This window comes from Eschrichtius robustus, chromosome 1 (genome assembly GCF_028021215.1).
Source record: "Eschrichtius robustus isolate mEscRob2 chromosome 1, mEscRob2.pri, whole genome shotgun sequence".
Taxonomy (NCBI): domain Eukaryota; kingdom Metazoa; phylum Chordata; class Mammalia; order Artiodactyla; family Eschrichtiidae; genus Eschrichtius; species Eschrichtius robustus.
This window is the reverse complement of record NC_090824.1, coordinates 132805696-132829962: the sequence shown is the minus strand read 5'-3', so window position 1 is coordinate 132829962 and position 24267 is coordinate 132805696. Positions and strand designations below refer to the sequence as shown.

The following is a 24267-nucleotide window of genomic DNA, read 5'->3' as shown; positions in this document are numbered from 1 at the left end:
TGTGCTACAAAGGCAGAGTTGAGTATTTGGGAAAGAGACCTTACGACCTGCAAAGTTTAACATATTTACTGTCTATCCGTTTATGCAAAAAGTTTGTGAACCCCTGCCATGATTAAATGGCAGTGAATAATACTGCCAATTAAATAGCTTGTCCCAGGTCACACAGCTACTTTGCATTAGCTGTCTTTAACTCTCCAGGGAGCTTTTCCTATAAAATCATTGCCATGGTGAACCATTGCTAAACAGTTAATCCCAGCTATAGTTTATGTATTTGTTTACTTCAAAGTGTGGCTCTTCCTAATCTAAATTTCTTCTTTCAGTTCTTCTGAGATTGTCACTGATATTTTAATTTAGATTCCCTTAAGGTGTATATTTCAAAACACTAGGTTGGCTCTGTGGAATAAATTTACTAGAGCAGGGGGTATGCGTAGATCTAATGGCTGTTGCCAAATGCATTACTTGGTTATGATTTTTCGATGTTCCATAAACCCTGATAATTGCAGTGGTCAGTTGGTTGAGTCAGGTACACTTTCTGATTCATCCTAGTTACAGGAGCCACTTAAATGACTTTAAAGTATCTGAGGCAAATGTTGCAAGTTGTTGATCTGTTATAGGTCTTATGGTCTTTAGAGGTAAATGCTGATTTAATGCAGGGTCATACCCAACAGGTGGTTAGCAGTGGTTTAGCTTTAACTCCTGGGAATAAGTGGTTCCTGTATATCCACAATGTCTTAAAAATTCATATTATTAGAGGATGATACTATAAAAATAGGTTACTAACCATGAATGATTTATAATAGGAAAGATAAGATGCCTGCTTTGGGTAACAGGTATGTATTGGGATGCTCAATAATAATAATAATACCTGCCAAAACTTATATGCTGTTATTATGTGCCAGATATTGTTTTAAATTCTTTTCATATGTTAACTTATTTATCTGTCACACTAACCCTATGAGGAAATTGAGGTACATTCCCAGACTCAACCAGCTACAATCATGAATCAAACACAGAAATGGTCACAAATGATTTCTGTGGTTTCATATCCATAGGTCATTTCTCTATCTTTATCTGACTTCATGTGCTGCTTCTTGAAGTACTTCTCTTTTCATGACCCTTCATTTGTCTGGTGGTTTTCCTCTACTTAGATGTATCATCTAGAGCAGGCTGTTTATCCTCTGTTCTTCAGTTTCCTCATTTGACGATGGAGATAATAGGGCTCACCTTCACAAAGTTGTTCTAAGATTTAATGACTCAAATGAATAGTTTGGCACATAATACGTATTCTAAGGGTTAACCATTATTACTGTTACTACTACTACTGTTACTACTCTGTGTTTTTAAGTTATTAGCTGCTCTGTTTTTGACTCTCATTTTTTCTCTGCTGGACCACTAAACATTGGTGACCAAAGGGCTTGGTCATAGTTCTTTTTCTCTATCTGCAGTCTGTGTGTGTGAGTTCATCTAGTCTGGTTGCTTCAGATGCCATCCATATGCTAATAAGTACCAGATCTCTAGTCCTATTCTCATTTCTTTTACAGACTTGTATATCCAATTGCTTACATGATATTTCCACTTGCCTATCCTCTAGGTATTTTAGAGTTAATATGGCCAAAGACAATCTAAGCCATATTCCCCCCTCCCTCCCAAACAACAACAAAACAGCATCAACAGATGAATGTAAACAAACCTGTTCTACTCCCTTTTCCCCATTTTAGTAGATAGAATCACTGTTTACCCGGTTACTTTCAGTCAGATAAACCAGGCTGTTGTCTTTGCTCCCACATCTAATCCATCAGTCAGTCCAGAATGCATACCCAATCTGTCTGTGTCTTTCTATCTCCATTGCTACTACTCTATCCATCAACCATTATCTTTTGCCTGGACTACTACGACAACCTCCTAACTGGTCTCCCTGCTTCTGCCCCTTCCTCCCTCTCTCCTCTAATCCACTTTCTTTCAAGCAAGTGGAATAATCTTTTAAAAACATAAATCAGCTTGTGTCATTCCCTGTGTATAAAAACAAAATAAAACAATACAATACCCTAGGCTTTCTATTACGTTTAGAATAAAATCCAGACTGCAAGGTACTATACAATCCAGTCCCTTTCTACCTCTGACCTCATCTCTGATCATTTTCCTCTTTGAATACTTTACTTCAGCCATACTAAGCTCTTTTCTGTTCCTCAGCCATGCCAAGTTTGTTTCTGATTTTGCACTACCTATTCTTCTTAGCTTGGAGTGTTTCTCCCACATGTTAGAATAGTTGGCTCCTTCATTGTCCTATAGGCTTCTTACCACCTCCCAGAAGCTCCCTGAGTGCTACTGCTAACTAAAATAGCACACTCAAGCCCTCTAGTATAATGATAGACAAACTACTGCCCACAGGCCAAATCCGGCAGGTGGCCTGTTTTTGTATTGTCTGAAAGCTAAAAATGGTTTTTACATTTCTGAACCTTTAAAAGAGTGAAAGAAAACCCACAAAAAACCTGAGTATGTGAGAAAGGCTATATGTGATCCACAAAGCATAAAATATTTACTATCTGGCCCTTCACAGGAAAAGAACTTCTAGCTATAAAAAATTACTTTGTTCATTTGTTTCCTTGGTAATTTTTTTTTTTGTTCTCAGAGTGCTTAATTGTTGAAGAGTTTTGGCAAGTTGGCTAAGTTGTCTGGAAAGAAGGAATTGAGCAACAGTACTTAATAAAAGGAACATTAGAATCATTGTTAAAAGGATAGAAAAGTAGGACAGATAAAAAACGTAGTAGGGACAAAGACTGAAGAGTCTGTGGACTTCTTTCAAAGTGGACAAGAAGAGATAGTCTGTTCAAAGGATCTACTGCTTCTGAAAGCCCCTCAGAATATGGAGGACTCAAATCTGAGTTTAAAGTATACCTGTGAAACTATTCAGGTACTTGAGAGTATGCACATCTGAAAGGCCACTAAGTACCTGGAGGAAATCATATTACAAAAGGATGTGTTCCATAGACAAAGTATAGTAGAGTTGAAAGATTCCAAGGCCAAAATAAGTGCTGAATTCTGGTTGCACAAACTTAAGCATGTGGAAAGTGATGCTGAGTCTCAGTATTTTGATGTGTATTTTATAATGATTGAGTATATCTTCTCAACAAGACCTCCAAAATATGCAGACATCTATGGAGCTCCTAAGTGGATCAACCTGTAGATGAACTTCCCTAGTATCTGATTCTCATTGAAAGTCAAAGGGAGAGGTGCTCAAATGAAGGATATCTTGAAAGAAATAAAAATTTGTAAATATGTAAATTAAGAAAAAGACAGAGTCTCTCTTTGTTTTGCTTATTCCCGTATTTACTGCTGGCTGTAAGTAATATATGTTTCTACTCTTTATTACATTCTTTTCCTACTCTCCTGTCTACTTCAACAGCTGGATAGTGGTTTTATCACAAATTATATAATTGCCTATGAACCTCTATTATATTATTGATTCTGTTGATGGGGCATCATGAGGTACAGCCCTTTGTTTCACGTATTTATTGAACAAACATTTTTTGAGTTTCTACTAGGTACTAAACGTTGTGTAGCAGAAAGACAAAGAAATACTCTGCCCTTAACAAGCCTATAGAGTAGTAGGGGAGAGTACCAAATATGAACTGAGCAATTAGATATACCATTTGGAGTTCATTTGGCAAGGCTAAGCTCAAACAGCACTATTGCAAAGAAGCCTTCCTTAGGACCCCAGTCCCTATGCCAGAGAAAACCTAATGCTGAAACTTGATCTCTGTTCTCTAAAAGCTTATGATTTCATAGAGGAAATATGATATGTCCCTTATCAACTATAATATAAGGCAGTTCATGACAGGCAAAGTAGCATAGTAGTTAAGAACCCAAATTCTATGGCTAGACCACTGAGGTCTAAATCTTGGCTCTGCCATTTACTAACCTATAACCTTAGACAAGTGGCAACCTCCATGTGCTTCAATTTCTTGATTTGTAAAACAGGGATAATAATAGTATACATTTAATTAGGATTGTCATGAGGATTAAGTGATTTAAGCACATAGTAAATGCCTTGTGAGTGTTTATTGCTATTATTATTAATTATTATCATGTTTCTTATTTGTGCTAAGTTTCTAAGCAAATTGTTTGAGAAATTGGGGCCTGGCTTCTAACTCCAGATCATCCATGTACTGGTTATATTATCTTGGGAACATCACATAACCTCTCTGGAATTGGTTTCTTCATCTGTAAACGAGGATAATAGCATACATTTCTTATTAAATGAGGTAATACATATAAAACACACAGCACAGTGTCTAACTATATATTCTCAATAAAGAGGAGATATTTTTCTTAAAACTGTGAATGAAATAAAGGAAATGTTACGGAATTTCACTTCAGAGAAGTGAAGAACTGTTGAGATGTATAACACATTCCTGAGCTCATAGGAGTCACTAAATGCATGTTCACTTAATACGTTTATTTAGAGAATGGGAGCCTAGGGAGAACGCTGTTTGAAATACAGGTTTCTTTCCATGAGGACCATGGAAAGATGATTTGATAATCTTGTAGGCAAATATCATTGACCTAGTAAAAGGAAACTTCAACATAAATGACCTAGAAAAAGTCACTTATAGTTTTCTTTTCTATATACAAATAGGATTTTTGTGTTTTCATTAAGGATTCTAAAAAATTGTAGGATTCTTAGTTATTCTGTCAAACTATGCATTGTTTTGTAACTATGAGTAACTTTGAGGGAGTTTCTATAGAGTAGAAAATTTGCTGAGTAAAACAATATACGTTTTTTATAGCCTTAAAAGATTTTTATTGGAATGAATAAAGATTTAGAAGTTTTGAAATTTTATTAATTAAATATATAAAGCACAGGAGCTTCATAAGTAAGTACTCCATCCATATTATGTTGGTGTATTAAGAAAAAAATGTAATTTTACAAAGAATGGAAATTTATCTTATAGAGGGAGAGATTTTAAGTTGTTTAAGATTCATGTTTTGGTTATAGTCTAGTCTTCACGTGGTGTCCCTGTAGAATGGCAAAAGGTCCATTATTTTGAAACTCTTAAAATACAGTTAACCCTTGAATAACATGGGGCTTAGGGGTGCTGACCCTCTGTGCAGTTGGAAATTCGTGTCCTAGGGTATAGTTCACCCTCCATATCTGTGATTCCTCCATATCTGTGGTTCCACTTCTGTGGATTCAACCAACTTTGGGTCATATAGTACTGTAGCATTTACTATTGAAAAAAAGTCTGCATGTAAGTGGATCTGCACAGTTCAAACCTGTGTTTTTCAACATCAAGTGTAATGTAACATTTAAAAAATAAATCTTTGGGAACCACAAGAGATGCCCAATTGCTGAAACAATCTTGAGAAAAAAGAATAAATCTGGAGTTATCACGCGCCCAGACTTCAGACTATATTACAAAGCTACAGTAATCAAAACAACATGGTGCTGGCACAGAAACAGACTCATAGATCAGTGGAACAGAATAGAGAGCCCAGAAATAAACCCACACACTATGGTCAATTAATCTACGACAAAGGAGCCAAGAATATATACAATGGAGAAAAGACAGACTCTTCGATAAGTGGTGCTGGGAAAGCAGGGCAGCTACATGTAAAAGAATGAAATTAGAACATTTCCTTACACCATATACAAAAATGAACTCAAAATGGGTTGAAGACCTGAATGTAAGACCTGAAACCATAAAACTCCTAAAAGAGAACATAAGCAGAACACTCTTTGACATGAATCATAGCAATATTGTTTTGAATTTGTCACCTAAGGCAAAAGAAACAAAAGCAAAAACAAACAAATGGGACCTAATTAAACTTAAAAGCTTTTGCATAGCAAAGGAAATCATTGATAAAATGAAAAGACAACCTACTGAATGGGACAAAATGTTTGCAGATGATATGACTGATGAGGGGTTAATAACCAAAGTATATAAACAGTTCATATAACTCAATACCAAAAAAACAAACAACTCGATTAAAAAAGGGGCAGAAGACCTGAATAGACATTTTTCCAAAGAAGATATACAGATGTCCAAGAGGCAAATGAAAAAAATGCTCAACATTGCTAATCATTAGAGAAATGCAAATCAAAACCACAATGAGATATGTATAACTGATTCACTTTGCTGTACAGCAGAAACTAATACAACATTGTAAAGCAAACATACTCCAATAAAAATTAATTAAAAAATTTTAAAAAAGACAATGAGGTGCCACCTCCTACCTGTGAAAATAACTATCATCAAAAAGTCTATAGGACTTCCCTGGTGGCGCAGTGGTTAAGAATCCACCTGCCAATGCAGAGGACACAGGTTTGAGCCCTGGTCTGGGAAGATCCCACATGCCATGGCGCAACTAAGCCCGTGCGCCACAACTACTGAGCCTGTGGCCCGGAGTCCGCGAGCCACAACTACTGAGCCTGTGTGCCACAACTACTGAAGCCCGCATGCCTAGAGCCTGTGCACCACAACAAGAGAAACAACCGCAATGAGAAGCCCGCGCACCCCAAGGAAGAGTAGTCCCCACTCACCGCAACTAGAGAAAGCCTGCACACAGCAATGAAGACCCAACGCAGCCAAAATAATAATAATAATAATAAAGTCTGTAAATGTTGGCAAGGATGTGGAGTAAAGGGAACCCTAGTGCACTGTGGTGGGATTGTAAATTGGTGCAGCCACTTTGGAAAACAGTATGGAGGATCCTCAAAAAACTAAAAAAAAAACTGCCTTATGATCCAGCAGTTTCACTCCTGGGTATATATACAAAGAAAATGAAAACACTAATTTGAAAAGATACATGCATCCCAATGTTCATAGCAGTATTATTTACAATAGCCAAGTTGTGGAAGCAACCTAAGTGTCTGTCAACAGATGAATGGCTAAAGAAGATGTGGTTTATATATACGATGGAATATTACTCAGTCATGAAAGAGAATGAAATGCTGGCGTTAGCAACAGTGTGGATGGACCTAGAGGGTATTATGTTTAGTGAAATAAGTCAGACAGAGAAAGACAGTACTTTATGTTATCACTTATATGTGGGATCTAAAAAATAAAACAAACGGATGTATATAACAAAACAGGAACAGACTCAACAGATATAGAGAACTTCTAGCGGTTACCATGGTGGATGGGAGGAAGATAGAGGTATGGGATTAAGAGATACAAACTACTGTGTATAAAATAAATAAACATTGGGACTTCCCTGGCGGTCCAGTGGTTAAGAACCTGCACTTCCAATGCAGGGGCACGGGTTTGATCCCTGGCCAGGGGGAGCTAAGATCCTGCATGCTGTGTGGTGGGGCAAAATAAATAAAATAAGCGACAAGGATATATTGTACAGCACAGGGACATATAGCTATTATCATATAATAATTTTAACTATAAAAATGTTGAATCACTATGTTATATGCCTGAAACTAATATAATATTTTAAATCAACTATACTTCAATAAAAAAAAAATCTTTGGAATAATATTTAGATGCTAATTTTCCACTTCCTCAAGGTATTTAGAGATTATGGTAAGTGTAATTTTGAGACATCATTAACTCATCAGTAATAACTGCAATATCAGACTGATATTTATTACATGGAATACCATTTTAACTTCAAATAACCAATCTCATTAGTTATGCTAAAGTTTTTCCTCTTTTTTTTTTTAAATTTTATTTATTTTTGGCTGTGTTGGGTCTTCGTTGCTGCGCACGGGCTTTCTCTAGTTCCAGTAAGCAGGGGCTACTCTTCGTTGCGGTGCGTGGGATTGTCATTGTGGTGGTTTCTCTTGTTGAGGAGCATGGGCTCTAGGCATGCAGGCTTCAGTAGTTGTGGCACGTGGGCTTAGTAGTTGTGGCTTGCCGGCTCTAGAGTGCAGGCTCAGTAGTTGTGGTGCGTGGGCTTAGTTGCTCCGCGGCATCTGGGATCTTCACGGACCAGGGCTCAAACCCATGTCCCCTGCGTTGGCAGGCGGATTCTTAATCACTGCACCACCAGGGAAGTCCCTTTCCTCTTTTTTTATTGAGATGTAACATATAGCAAGTGCACAAATATTCAGTGATCACAGTTTAAAAATTATATGTATATTCCTGCTTATGTACCATCTAAATCAAGATATAGAATGTTTATAAAACTCCATAAGGCTTGTTTTCGTGCCCTGCCTCCAAAACTCCTTCTCCCCTAAAGAGAATCATGCTTCTGAAGTTTATAACCATAGATTTATTTTGTCTGTTTGTGAACTTCATATAAATGGCATAATTTAGTATGTATCTTTTAGTATCTGGCTTGTTTTTCACTCAACGTTATGTCTGTGAGTTCACGTTATATCAGCAATTTGTTCTTTTTTAATGCTGTATTGTATTCCATTTATTTTATTGTTGATGAACATTTTGATTGTTTTCATTTGGGGGGCTATTTTACGAATGAAGTGGCAGTGAACATTCTTGTACAGATCTTTTAGTGGACATAATCCATTTTGATGACGTTTGGAGTATTCCATTGTGATTTTGATTTGCATTTCTCTGATGACTAATGATACTGTATTAGTCAACTATTACTGCTTAATAAACAACCTGAAAATTGCCAGTGATGTACAACAATAAGTATTTATTTGTTGGTCATGATTTTGTGGGTCAGCTGGGATAGCTTTGCCCTGTGTATCCCATCTTCTTACTGGGACTAGTAGGCTAGTTGAGGCATGTTCTCGTGGTGGTACAAAGGGCAAGAAGGCTCATCTAGCTTACCACACGTATTTCAAGACTTCGTTTATATCATGTCTGTTGACGTCCCACTCTAAATTGTCATGTGTCTTAGCCTAAATTCAGGGGATGGGGAGGTATACTTCTCCAGAGGACAGTGAAGGTAGGTAGTGAATATTTTTGAACAACATTTTTTCCAAAAAATATTGATATTTTGAACAATAATCTAATCTACCACAGATGTTGAGTTCTTTATTGGCCATTTGGATATTTTCATAAGAGCCACTCTTCTATATATATTGTTGCTGGCCATGCTTACTGTATCAGCAACATTGATTACCTCCTTAGGAAAGGACTTTGATTACTTGCTCATTTTTAAAGCCACACCTGTCAAATTGTTGTTGAAAATAGCTCTCAAAGAAGTCAAAGTGGTGTATATACATGAAAACAGATGAGAAAGTCAGTAGGAAAAAGCTACAGTGAAGTTTAATAAAATAACTACTTTAAGCATTAAAGATGATTGGTAAAATACGTGGATTAATGTGGATTTGAATTCGTTTATTCCTTTAACAAATATATTTTTGAGATGTGGATACCTATGATGAAAAAGGCAAGTCTTTTCCCTTTAATGGGGAAATCAGACAGTAAACAAAAATACAAATAAATAATATAATTCTAGGTAGTGCATCAAGTCCTCTGATTAAAAATAAATCAGGGCAAGGACAATAGAGTGGGGAAAGAGGGTTATTTTAGATAAGGTAGTAAAGAAAAGCCTCTCTGAGGAGCTGGCATTTGAGCAGAGACCTCAGTGATATGAAGGAAGGTCCAGGCAGAGAGAACAAGAAGGAAGCGTAGAGGTCCTGAAGCAGGTATAAGCTTAAACACAGGAAAAAGACCAGTGAGGCTAGATTGAAGTGGAGTGAGGGAAAGATAGAAGTTTCAATTTTATTTAATTGTGTTACGGAGAGTCATTCAAGGTTTTGAATAGGAGAGTGGCAAGATCTGATTTACCTTTAAAAAGGGTGACTACTGCCTGTTCTGTTGTGTATAAAACAGACTGTAGTGGAGCAATCATAGAAGCAAGGATGTCACACTTTAAGTAACTCAGATGAGAGAATGATAATGGGCTTGAACTAGGTGATAGAGATAGAAATGGTAAAAACTGGTTAGATTCAGGATATATTTGAAAGGCAGACCAATAGTAATTATTGATGGATTGAATCTAAGAGGGATTTCCTTACAGAATTCCTTATAGGGAAGGGGTTGGAAAAATTTAAAGGTAAGGCATTAGTTAGGGTAGGCTAACTACTGTAACTAAACAACCTCCAAATATCTGTGGCTCTATGCAATAAAATTTTATTTATTATTTACTTCACAATCCAATATAGGTGAATGGGGTTGGGGTGATGGTGGGTACTCTTTTCCATGTGGTCATGGGGAACCCGGGGTCCTTCCATCTATTGGCTCTGTGTCCCTTAGGATCTTAGAGCTTTTTCCTGGATCCTTTCCAGACAAGGAAAGGCAGACCTTTTTTTTAGGGGCTTTTATTGGCTCAGCTTGGAGGGGATGTACATTACCCCTGCCCACATATCATTGGCATGGGACTTGATCACATGGTCACATGTAACTAACTGCAAGGAAGGTTGGGAAATAAAGTCTAGCTGAGTGCCCAGGAAGAGGAAGAAATGGGTTTGTAAAAAGAGTATTTGGGGACCTTTGGAAGAAAAAATCATTACAAAACACATAGTTTGCATAGTTTAAAAATACAAATATTTGCATATCTAAATAAGTTACATGTATGTTTATATACATACATACCTAATTTTATGGCACTTTGCTTTATTGTGCTTCACAGATACTGAATGTTTTACAAATTGAAGTGGCCACTGCATTCAAGCAAGTTTATTGGCACCGTTTTTGCAACAGCGTGTGCTCACTTTGTGTCTCTGAGTCACATTTTGGTAATTCTCTCAATATTTCAAACTTTCATTATTACTGTATTTGTTATGGTGCTCTGCGATCAGTGACCTTTGATGTCACTATTGTAATTGTTTTGGGGTGCCACAACCACGCCCACACAAGACTATGAACTAATCGGCATATGTTGTATGTGTTCTGGCTGCTTCACCGACTGGACATTCCCCCCCGTCTCTTTTCCTCTCCTCAGGCCTCCCGATTCCCTGAGATATAAAAATATTGAAATTACGCCAATTAAATAGCCCTACAGTAGCTTCTAAGTGTTCAAGTGAAAGGCAGGGTCGCGTGTCTCTCACTTTAAATCAAGAGCTAGAAATGACTAAGCTAAGCGAGGAAGGGATGTCGAAAAGCTGAGATAGGCTGAAAGCTAAGCCTCTTGTGCCAGTTAGCCAAGTTGCGATTGCAAAGGAAAAGTTCTTGAAGGAAATTAAAAGTGCTACTCCAGTAAACATCACGAATAAGAAAGCAAAATAGCCTTATTGCTGATATGGAGAAAGTTTTAGTGGTATGGATAGAAGATCAAACCAGTTACAGTTCCTTTAAGCCAAAGGCCAATCCAGAGCAAGGCCCTAACTCTCTTCAATTCTATGAAGGCTAAGAGAGGTGAGGAAGCAGCAGAAGAAAAGTTTGAAGCTAGCAGAGGTTGGTTCATGAGGTTTAAGAAAAGAAGCTGTCTCCATAACATAAAAGTGCAAGGCAAAGCAGCAAGTGCTCATATAGAATTTGCACCAAGTTATCCAGAAAATCTAGCGAAGGTAATTAATGAAGGTCGCTATGCTAAACAACAGATTTTCAATGTAGATGAAATAGCCTTCTGTTGGAAGAAGATGCCATCTAGAACTTTCATAGCTAGAGAGGAGAAGTCAATGCCTGTTTTCAAAGGACAGGCTGACTCTCGTTAAGGGTTAATGCAGCTGGTGACTTGAAGTTGAAGCCCAGTGCTTATTTACCATTCCAGAAATCCTGGGGCCTTTGAGAATTATGCTAAATCTACTCTGCCTGTTCTCTAAAATGGAACAACGAAGGCTAGATGCTGTCACATCTGGTTATAACATGGTTTACTGAATATTTGAAGCCCACTGTTGAGACCTGCTCAGAAAAAAAGATTCTTTTCAAAATATTACTGCTCACTGACAATGCACCTGGTCATCTAAGAGCTCTGATAGGGATGTATGAGATTAATGTTGTTTTCGTGCCCCCTACACAACGTCCATTCTGCAGATCAAGGTGTAATTGTGACTTTCAAGTCTTATTATTTAAGAACAACATTTCATAAGGCTCTAGCTGTCATAGACAGTGATTTCCTCTGATGGTTCTGGGAAAAGTCATTTGAAAACCTTCTGGAAATGATTCAGCATTCTAGATGCTATTGAGACCATTTGTGATTCATGAGAAGATGTCAACACAGAAGTTTGGAAGAATCAGATTCCAACCCTCATGGATGACTGAGGGGTTCAGCACTTCAACAGAGGAAGTAATTGCAGATGTGGTAGAAATAGCAAGAGAATTAGAAGTGGAATCTGAAGATGTGACTGAATTGCTGCAATTTCATGGTAAAGCTTAATTGGCTGAGGAGTTGTTTCTTATGGATGAGCAAAAAGAAAGTGGTTTCTTGAGGTGGAATCTACTCCTGGTGAAGATGCTGTGAAGATTATTGAAATGACAACAGAGGATTCAGAATATTACATAAACTTAGTTGATAGAGCAGAGGCAGGATTTGAGAGGATTGACTCCAATTTTGAAAGAAGTTCTGTGGGTAAAATGCTATCAAACAGCATTGCATGCTTCAGAGAAATCGTTCATGAAAGGAAGTCAATCGATGCAGCAATCTTCATTGTTGTCTTATTTTAAGAAGTTGCCATAGTCACCCCAACCTTCAGAAACTACCACTGTGATCGATCAGCAGCCATCAGCATTGAGGGAAGACCCTCCACCAGCAAAAAAATTACAACTCGCTGAAAGCTTCAGTGATGGTTAGCACTTTTTTTTTTTAGCAATAAAGTAGTTTTTGATTGAGGTCTGTACATTTTTTAGACATAATGCTATTGCACACTTAATAGACTATATAGTATAGCGTAAACATAACTTTTATAGCAATGGGAAACCAAAAAAATCTTTGTGACTTGCTTTATTGTGATATTCACTTTATTGTGGTGGTCTGGAACCGAAAACTGCACTATCGCCAAGGTGTGTCTGTATGTGATTATACATTAGTGTGGTAATAAATATATTTATTTGTAGAACATTTCAGTTGTAAGTACTAAAAAATGAAGAAACATGAATATTAGCTCTTGAGTACCACTTTCCCAGAGTCATTTTTCTAAAATAAGTTCAAAATGTTTAATAGCTCTCTCACCATGAAATTTATAGCAGTACACAAGTCAGTAATGTTTTCTCAAATGGACCCTACCTTGATAGTAGAATGTTCTTCTTTCAAAATGTGCTGGTGAGGCTTTTGCTTTGAGTGAAGCTGTAACAAAGCTGCATTTTTATTTTTCAGATATACGTTTGCCTGATTCTGTCCTTCCAATTCTCTTGTCACTGAGTGATAATATACGATCCTGCTTGCTAACATTCATAAATAGATCCCTATGATAAAGCAAGTATAAAGAGAAAGGACACTTCTTTTTTCTTCTTGAAAAATAACTTTGAGAACTTGATAAAAAAGTAAAAGCAACAATGCATATATATATATATATATATATATATATATATATCTTTTTAATTAATTAATTAATTAATTTTTGGCTATGTTGGGTCTTCGTTTCTGTGCGAGGGCTTTCTCTAGTTGCGGCAAGCGGGGGCCACTCTTCATCGCGGTGTGCAGGCCTCTCACTATCGTGGCCTCTCTTGTTGCGGAGCACAGGCTCCAGACGCGCAGGCTCAGTAGTTGTGGCTCACGGGCCTAGTTGCTCTGCGGCATGTGGGATCTTCCCAGACCAGGGCTCGAACCCGTGTCCCCTGCATTAGCAGGCAGATTCTCAACCACTGCGCCACCAGGGAAGCCCGACAATGCATATTTTTTGAAAATTAAGGTTTATTAGCACAAAGACAGAACACTGAATTAAAAATCTTTAGTTATTTCTTTTTATCTTTTTTTACTGAACTTCTGATTTAAAGGACACTGTATTCCGAACTCTGTTTCCTTCACCATAGGTTTCCTCTATAATTAGTCTCTTCTAACTCAGTCCAGTGAATGTCGTCATAAGCTAGCCTATTCTGAACCACACCCTACTGACCACAGCAACTGTCTCACCACATTGTTTTTCTCTGTTAGCATATTCTTTTGAAATAACTACTTTGGGATAGGGCATAAAAAGAATATTAAATAATTTTCTTTATGAAAAATATAGCAATATCTGATGCTATATAAGTGCCAGTAATTCCTAATATGCATAGTTTTATTTTTAAAATTAGTCATTTATCCCCACATCATTATTGAGTAATCCATTTTTCTCTGCTGATTTGAAATATTTATCATCAATTTTATAGATTTTTTTTTTTTTTTTGCTCTTTAAGCCTTAATTTTCTATTTTGAAAGGTAATAGTTTGTTTCCTGTCTCAGAGAATTGCTGTTCAACTCAAATGAAGTAATGCATGTCAAACTTAATTTTGGTGAACACTATAAAAGGAAAATTTGACGATTTCCCCAAAGCCTAATATTGTGGTTCATTTTTTATATATGTATACTTTTATATACAATTTTATAGTTTATGTTTTTTCATTTGACGTTATATTGTACATGCCTTGCCATATTTCTGCATGGTTGGCATTGCAAGTATCCTTCGCTATCTAAATCTGTTTAATTCTTCAGTTTTGATAGTGGATTTGGATGCCCGGGGGCGGGGGTACTGCCTTATTTGAATTTATTTGGTTATGCAAGTGGATAGCAAATAGCGTGATAGTGAAGGAAGTATCCAAAAGCGTATTCAAATATATTTGGTTCCTGAGTTTAGATTGTGAGATTTTGGATATGAGGAATTTGTGTAACAAGGGATGCCTATATCATCAAAGGATATTATACTAAACCTGTTGTAGTGGGTTCTTTTGTTGACAGAGAACAGAAAAACCCAACTCAGAGTGGCTCAGGGAATAAAAAGGAATTGATTGGCACACTTAACAAGAGGTTCAGTGGTTGAGTTTATCTGAGGCACAGCTGGATTCAGTGGCTCAGTGTTGATACGGTTTTGCTGTGTGTTGAGTTAGTTCATTACTTTTACTGCAGAGAGGCTTCTTCTATGCATTCAGAGAAGATAACTGCCGATAGCTCTAGATTTACATTTTTCTAGATTAGCAGCCCTAGTAGCGAAAAAAAAATGCTTCTTTCCTAATAGTTAACAGCAAATTTCCAGTAGGGAATCTCAGTAAGCAGCCACTGTCACTAGGGGGAATGGAATAAACTGATTGGCTGGGCCTGGGTCACAACTAAGTGGGGGGTGAGGTCAGTCCATTCAAACTGTGTCATATGACAAGGGAGGAGGAGTAGTTCTTCAAAGGAAAACACAGTACTTTCACCAGAAGAAGGTATAGATTACTTATGGGGCAGACTAAACCGATAGATGTCCATATACCTATGCTATAGTGTGTCATACGTGACTCATTTTTTCCATCACCCTTTCTTTAGTTGAAATACTACAAGATGTTTTTTCTTTCAGCACCAAATTTGGCTTTTAGTTGGTATTGATGTACTATAGGTTAAAATTGGGTTGGGACTTCTCTGGTGGCGCAGTGGTTAAGACTCCACGCTCCCAATGCAGGGGGCCTGGGTTCGATCCCTGGTCAGGGACTAGATCCCACATGCATGCCTCAACTAAGGAGCCTGCAAGCTGCAACTAAGGAGCACACCTGCTGCAACTAAGGAGTACGCCTGCTGCAACCAAGACCCAGCACAACCAAATAAATAAAATAAAAAAATAAATATTAAAAAAAATTGGGCTCCTATAGCCTATCTAGTGATAAAGATCAGCTAACATGCACTTTTTTTAAAGTCTTTATATTGAATTTGTTAACAGTATTGCTTCTGTTTTACATTTTGGTATTTTGGCTGTGAGGCATGTGGGATCTTAGCTCCCCAATCAGGGATCAAACCCCCCCCCCCCCCCCCACCCCGCTTTGGAAGGTGAAGTTTTAACCACTGGACCGCCAGGGAAGTCTCTAATAAGCACTCTTGTCACATCTTACCTGAAAAGCTGTTCCTCAGCCCATCTTTTTTTTTTTTTTTTAATTCTTTCAGAAAAAGTGTTTTTTCTTTCTGTGAGAGTTACCTGTCTACCTTTGACCTAAATCTTACTTTGTCTTGCTTACCAAAGAACCTTGGCTCATCAGACCTTCATTTTTTTAAGTTTTCAGTTCCTTTTTCTCTGCTTGATTCTATTTATAACCATAAAGGTGTGCTGCCAAGCCCCCTAACTAATAAACATTTCACTCATACTTCTTCTCCTTTCTTTTATAGCAGATATGAGCAACACCTGCTAGTCTACTTGCCAATCTGTCACTTCCTGTTTAACTTCTTATACTCCTTTTCTATTTTCTACTTTTCAGGGTCACCAGTGATATCCTAAGACCTTTGTCTCAGGTGTAAACCTAGTATTACAGTATGTAAGGGCTAAAAAGGGCCTTAGAGATATTTAACTCAACTTTCTTTTAACATTTTGCTTGAAGTTATTTTGATTATACCAAATTTCTTTTGGCTAGAATTTACATGGTATAGCTTTTTTTTTTTTTTTTTTTTTTAACTTTCAGGTTCTGTATCCTCGTATTATACATGTGTGTCTATTGAAAACAGCACAGAGGTGGATTTTAAAAATCTGCTCTGACCATCTTTGTCTTTTAACTGGAGCATTCACGCTTAATACAGGTACTTATGTATTTAGTATGCTTTCCATTTGTTCCATCTGTTCTAAATGCCCCCTTGCCCTCTTTTATATTGATTATTTTTTATCATGCCGTATTTTCATTCTACTAGTTGTGAAGTTTTACTTTTTCCCTATTTTTTTTAGTGGTTATCCTAGAATAGGGGTTGGCAAATGTTTTCTTTTAAGGGCCACATAGTAGACATTTTTGGCTTTGTGGACTATATGGTCTCTGTCATAACTGCTCAGTTCTGCCACTGTAGTGCAAAAGCATCCATAGGTAATAGGAAACAGTATAAATTATAGAAGATTAGCATGTTATCATCCAGATAGATGAGCACTGGGTTGAGACCAGAAACTGGGAGAATATTTTTATCTTTAAAGTGAGGTAGTGGAAGAGGAACTGTAAGAGTGATTCAGAAAAAGAATCAATCTATCAGGAAGATTACAAGAAAAAGAATTGTCATGTGAGGGCTGTTTTAAGAATGAGAAGGTGGCCACATTAGTCAGATGCTACAGTGTGGTGTGTTAAGATGAGGCTTGAGAAGAGACCTTTGGATTTGGCAACCTTATGGTAATTGGTGACGTTTTTAAAGAACATTGGCAGTAGCTTGCTATGTGGAAAGAGTGGTAAGGGAGTGGAAAGTGGATATACAGACCACTGATTCCCAAATGCTATTCTCTGGACCAGCAACAAAAGAATTGCCTAGTTGTCCCAACCTCAGAACCATTATTGGACCTAGAAATGTATATTTTTAAAATGTTCCCTAGATGATTCTGATAAACACTCACGGATTGCTGTCAAGATGTATTTAAGAGTGATTTTTTTTTTTAATTCTTTTTTTTTTTTTTGGCCACGCTGAGCAGCTTGCGGGATCTTAGTTCCCCAACCAGGGATCGAACTGGGGCCCCCTGCAGTGGGAGCTCGGAGTCCTAACCACTGGACTGCCAGGGAATTCCCTGCGAGTGATATTTTGAGGCAACCCCTTCTTTGTAAACACAAAGCAAAGACTGATAAACTAACAAAAAGAGAAAACTGAATTGACATAAATGGGGCTCAAAAAGGTAAACATTTCTATTTTGGAAAGAGAATAGAACACAAAGCAGTGACTGTGGCTTATGTCTGGGAGCTTGCAGGGAAAGCATCTGAGGTTTTGGCCTCTGAGATAATGTGGAAGTGTCATTGGAATTGGGCTCATTGTTGGTAACCAAGGGCCAGGGTAGGTAGGGCTCCTCTATTGAAAAAGGTATTTCTGAGTTTAGCTCTGGGGGTGCCTTTTTTTTTTGGCCGTGCCGTGCGGCATGCAAGATCTTAGTTCCCCGACCAGGTATTGAACCTGTGTCCCCTGCATTGAGAGCACGGATTCTTAACCACTGGACCGCCAGGGAAGTCCCCTGGGGCTGCCATATTATTCACCTTTTAGATCAGACTGCAGTTATGCAGTGCATCTCCTGAAATAGTACCCAGCACAGCCTGCATGACTGTAAGGAGTAGCTTTGCTGCTTTCTATTGCCAGAAGCCACAGTTTATATGAGGCCTTACACCTACGGACTCAGGAGAACACAAACATAGCTTTACAGCTAGAAACCTCCTAGCTTAAAGCATATCCTTACTGTTACTGCAGGGCAGATCTCCTGATTTGAATAGGCCAACTGTAAGAAAAATATTTATGAGATAACTGGGGAAATCACACACTGACCAGTCGTATTAAAAAATATTAATCTTTAAAGGTGTGATTAATGGTATTGTGGCTTTGTTTAAAAAAAGTAGTAAATAGTGGGTTCTTAGTAAATGCTGGTATGAAAAACAAAAGTCTTCCATCAAAAAGTTCACCTCTAAAGCTAAGTTCTCAAACAAATTAAGTCATCTAATGCTGAGAAACATGAAATAAAATCAACAATCAGAAGAGCAGTTCACGCTGATGACATTAAAATATGAGTCTGAAAAATATCAGATTATATGTTATTTAGGATTTTCAAGGAGGTGAGTAGTATCTCTTAAAACTATATGAAAATGACAGAAACCTTAGAAGTGAAAACAGTGTGATTAAAAACAACACATGGTGTTCATGAATGGGAAGTCAGTAGGATGTCAGTTTTTTCCAGTATTAATCTGTAAAGTCATTGCAATGTCCATCAAAACGCCAAAAGGTTTTTTCATTGTAGTTGATATGCTGATCTTAAAATTTTTATAGAACATAACCAAAGTAACATTAAAGAGGAACAAATTGAGGTGATATGCCCTCCAGGTATCAAAACTTATAATAGAGCAGTAATAGGTAAGACAGGCTTATTGATGGATAAGTAGACTAGTGGGAAACAGTACAGAGCCCTGAACAGATTGATAACTTATCTGGAATTTGCCACATGACAGAGGTGGCATTATAAGTCAGTGGGGAAAGATTAGATTCTTCATTGTGATGCTGGTTCAGTTGCTAATCTGAATTGACTTGAAAATAATTACAAGCCCTATCTCACAGCATACATGAAAATAAGTTCTGTATGCGTTAAGAGACCTACATAAGAAAAACAAAATTTAGGCCTTTTAGAAGAAAATATAAGATAATAACTTCATATCCTTAGGATAAAGGAGGATTTTAAAAAACGATACCAGGAGATAATAGTATGTAGGTTTTAGAGCCAGACTGCCTGCTTCAAATCTCATCTTTATTACATTTGGTCAAGTTCTGTAAAATTTCTCTGTTTTCTCATTTGTAAAATGAGGATGATGATGATAAAAACAATCCTGAGGGAGGAATTGTGAGGATTAAATGATCCATGTGCAATGCTTAGAAAAATGACTAGTACAAATAAGCACATAATAAGAGTTAACTGCAATTGTTGTTAATGTTGCTTCTTAAAAAAGAAATAATAACCTGTAAAGTATTGATAAATTTATTAAAAATAAAACTTCTCTACAACAAAAGGCAATATGAACAAAATAGAAAGATAAGCTACAGAATGGTAGGAGATATTTGTCACTCATTCAGCTGAAATTGATTAATATCCAGGCTATATGAAAAATCATTCAAATTAATACGGAAAAGACAAGTCAAAAGGGGAAAATGAATAAACAATCATAGCCCCAATGGCAAATGATAGGATAAGTGTTGCCCCTCCTTACTAGTCATGAAGGAAATACAAATTGAAGTAATGAAATACCTTTTTACATTTCTTACATTGGCACAAACTCAAGTCTGACAATACTGACTTTTGGTAAGGAGGCAGAGAAACATGAGCTCTTCCTACACCGGCTGTGAAATAGTTGGTACAACTGCTTTGGAGAGCATTTTGTTAATATCTAGTAAAGTTGAAGGTGCTTAAGGTCCAGCAATTTCACTCTTAGGTCTACAGTCCAGAGAAATTCTAGCAAAGGTACATGAAGAGACATGTATGAGAATTGCAGCATTGCTTTAACAGTGTAATACTGGAAACATTTTAAGCGTTCAGTGGAAGGATTTAGTGTAGTAGATTGATAAATTGTGGTTTAATTAATAGTAGATTGATAAATTGTAGTATAAGCATACAATGGGAGTTTTTGAAAAATAGACTTTATTTTTTAGGACAGTTTTAGGTTCACAGCAAAATTGAGTGGAAAGTACAGAGATTTCCCGTACATCCCCTGCCTGCCCCCACATATGCATAGCCTCACCCATTATCAGCATCTCCCACTAGAGTGGTACATTTGTTACAGTTAATGAGCCAACATACCATGTCATATTGCTTGGCAATTAATGAACGTTACATGTATCAGCATTTATAAATAGAAAAGACAATGTTAAGTTATAGTGAGATGCAGACTATTTGGTATAGCATTTTTTTTAAAGCTTAAAAATTGGAAACAATACTACCTATAATTTATGGGGACCCACATATGTAGTAAAAATATAAAAGCATGTATGGGAATAATACCAACCTCAGGATAATGGTTACCTCTGCAGAGCAAAGGAAGGAGCTTTAATTATCTCTCTAATATTTTGTTTGTTTATAAAATAATCTGGAGCGATTACAGCAGTTTTCAAATGGTGAATTTGGGTAGTAGATTTATGGCTGCTTTTTATATGTTCTGTAGTATTCTCTGCTTTTGAAAGAACATCTAGGAAGAAGGTAAACAGAGTACCTTCATTAGAGAGGACTTTGACAAAAGTAGTGTAGTAGTACGAGAGAAGCAACTGAAGGTATTTTTCTTTTTTAAAAAAATAACAGCATCTATATGTTAAAGGATGCAATAAGTGAAAAGGGAAAGATGGATAGCATATGGGAGCTGTTTTTTGATGGGGCAAGATACTGTTGGAGATGCTAAGAAATGGGAAGGATCTGGAACATTTTCTCTGTAGACAGAAATGGAAGAACAGAGATGAGATGAAAATAGGAATACATTTTGAGTTGGAGAAGTCATTTAAAAGAAATCACTGTTTTCTCAGTTAGGCATAAAAGTTGAAATCATTCTTTTAGAGGTGTGATATGTGGGGTTTGAGAAAATTGGAGGGTATGCAGAATACTTGTAAGAAATGAAATAAAGTTAGATAAAAAGGCAGCATTGAAGGAAAAGGGAAGGTTGAATAAAATTTGTAATGGTGCCTAGTTGTATCATTTTGTCAGCTTTGTTCAGCAAGCCAGGGGCAGGATCAATTTTGTTGCTCCCTTTACATCTTCACCTTAAGGGAGACAGAGTCCAGAAGTCCTTGAAAATATGTCTCTTCTATAGCAGGTTTCTCTCATTGTTTTCTTGGTTATAACTTCATCTAGTTTAATTTCTGTTTATCTGAGCTCATCTTCTTGCTGTTTCTAATTTCACAAATTTTTGCTCTATTGATGCACTCTTTCTCGGTTTTGCTTTAACTTTAAGAGCTTTTGGGTGTGGGGTGATTAGATTTGTGTGACTGTTCTGTTCATCTTAAGCCAGTCTTCAATGAGGCTCTTTTCATATATAAAGAAAGAACTTGATTCTATTCCCAGGTACCTTAGAAACATTCAAGATAGTAGAGGACAAATTAATTTTTATTTTTATTCTTTGGGTTTTGAATTATTAATATAACAAAAGACTGAAAAAATTTTGGCTGTTTTAGGAAGTGTGCAGATTTGGACAATAATATGAGATATTATGTGATCTCAACGAGACTGTCTTCAAGAACCGTCCTTATACTAAGAGAAGAGTTAAGATTTTTTGTCCTAAAAGATGTAATCAACTTGATTGTTAAGCCTCTTTTTTTGAGCTTCAGAAAACAGTGACTGTGTAATGTGACTTCTTAATGTTTCACATCTTTTATGTTGCAGCAGTTCTTTTGCCACGAAAATGATTTGTGCAGTCTTGAACACATACTATCCATGCTGATGGGACAGGATCCAATATGAATATAAATGATGGAGGAAGACGACGCTTTGAGGATAATGAACATACATTACGTATATATCCTGGGACAATTTCAGAAGGGACAATCTACTGTCCAATTCCTGCCAGAAAAAACTCCACGGCTGCTGAGGTGATTGACTCTCTTATAAACAGACTTCATCTTGACAAAACAAAATGTTATGTTCTAGCAGAGGTAAAAGAATTTGGTGGAGAAGAATGGATACTCAATCCAACAGACTGTCCAGTTCAGCGAATGATGTTGTGGCCCCGAATGGCTCTGGAAAATCGCTTGAGTGGAGAGGACTACCGTTTTCTTCTGAGAGAAAAAAACCTTGATGGATCAATCCATTATGGTAGTCTTCAGTCATGGCTACGGGTAACAGAAGAACGTCGCAGGATGATGGAACGGGGTTTTCTTCCACAGCCTCAACAAAAAGACTTTGATGATTTATGTAGCTTACCTGATTTGAATGAGAAAACTCTCTTAGAAAACCTACGAAATCGCTTTAAGCATGAAAAAATTTACACCTATGTTGGCAGTATTCTAATAGCTATTAACCCATTCAAGTTTCTTCCTATTTATAACCCCAAATACGTCAAAATGTATGATAACCACCAATTGGGAAAACTTGAGCCTCACATTTATGCTGTGGCTGATGTAGCTTATCATGCCATGCTTCAGCGCAAAAGGAATCAGTGCATCGTGATTTCAGGAGAGAGTGGTTCTGGGAAGACTCAAAGCACAAACTTTCTTATTCATCACCTTACTGCCCTCAGTCAGAAAGGATTTGCCAGTGGAGTGGAACAAATTATTCTTGGAGCTGGACCAGTACTTGAGGTAAGTGTGTAGAAATACTTTTCTTACTCTTAAACATATCTTTAAAAAAATTAAAATTTGTTAGATGTGAGAAAACGAAATGAAACTAAATAGAAGTATAGACATCATTTTTAGTTACCAAGGAAAACTGGAAGATAGGAAAGCAAAAAAAAGCAGTGTGGAAGATTGAAAGGTGTGACAGTGGCAATATTTTTTTCAAAGGATGTCTTTGGGCCATTTCAAAGGATGCAAAGGAAAGTTGATTGGAGTCAGATATATCCCCCTGTAAAGGGAGATAGCAGGGGCAGGACTCCTGTCTGTATTGGATTGTGGAAATAGGTAGTTGGGGAATATAGTCTTGTTAATATATTTTTATCTTTGCAGCCTTAAAATCTGTGCCTAGGATTGAAATTCTAAGCGTTCATTTTTGAAAACGCAGAGAATATGGGAAAGATTTTTTAGTTCTGTGTTTTAGAAGTAATACCATCAAGGGTAGAAAGGAAAGAGAATACACTATTTTTGTTTTAGAGCTGAAAGGAAAGGTAATATTACTTGTTTTTTGAAAGAGATTTTTGTGAGGTATAATTGCACATATTTAAAGTGTACAATTGGATAAATTTGACATATATATTGATACATACCCATTAAACCACCACCACAATCAAGATACTGAACATATCCATTATCCCTAAAGTGTTCTCATATACCTTTGTAATGCCTCTTTCTCACCCTTTCTAGCCCACTCATCTATAAGAAACCACTTATGTGCTTTCTGTCACTGTAGGTTAGTCTGTACATTCTATAATTTTATATAAATGGAATCATGTAGTATGTACTATTTTATGTTTGACTTCTCTTACTTGGTTTAATTACTTTGTGTGTGTGTCAATAATTGATTCCTTTTGCTAAGACAGTATTCCATTGTATGGATATACCACACTTTGTTTATTCATTCATCTTTTGATGGACATACACGTTGTTTCCAGTTTCTGGCTATATAACACATGAAGTATTCAAGTTTTTGTGTGGACATATGCTGTCTTTTCTCTTGGGTAAATAGCTAGGAGTGGAATGACTGGGTCATATGATAGGTATGTGTTTAACTTTTAAAGAAACTGCCAAACTTATGTATAAATTGTACATACCATTTTATATTCCCACCAAACAGTATATACAGTTTCAGTTATTCCATATCTTTGCTAACCCTTGATATAGTCATTCTTTCTGATTTTAGCCATTCAAATAGGTATACAAAGGTATCTCATGATTTTAATTTGCATTCTATAATAACTAATGATGTGAGCACCTTTTCATGTGTTTATTTGCAACGTATATATGTTCCTTGGTGAAGTGTCTGTCAGAATCTATTGCCCAACTTGTTATTGTTGTGTTTTGAGAGTTCTTTGTGTATGCTGGGTGCAGATCTTTTATCAGACATGTTTTGAAAATATATATACATTTTTCCCAGGTTTAACCCTCTCTTTTTTAAAATTTAAATTTAAATTTTTTTATTTTTTAATTTTTTTATTGAAGTATAGTTGATTTACAGTGTTGTGTTAGTTTCGG

The 24267-nt window shown here is 36.7% G+C and overlaps 1 protein-coding gene across 7 annotated transcripts in view; it reads left to right on the top strand.

The window, feature by feature from the left end:
• The window catches only part of MYO9A (myosin IXA), a 286549-nt gene that overhangs the window by 33763 nt on the left and 228519 nt on the right, over window positions 1–24267 (top strand). For 5 of the 7 annotated variants that reach the window (XM_068554866.1, XM_068554884.1, XM_068554874.1 and 2 more), the window contains exon 2: window positions 21809–22722. In XM_068554866.1, the coding sequence (XP_068410967.1) occupies window positions 21883–22722 (840 nt within the window). In that variant the 5' untranslated portion in view covers window positions 21809–21882. Of the gene's footprint in view, window positions 1–16421; window positions 16537–21808; window positions 22723–24267 lie in introns of all 7 variants that reach the window. The other 2 variants (XM_068554844.1, XM_068554851.1) reach the window with 2 other exon arrangements.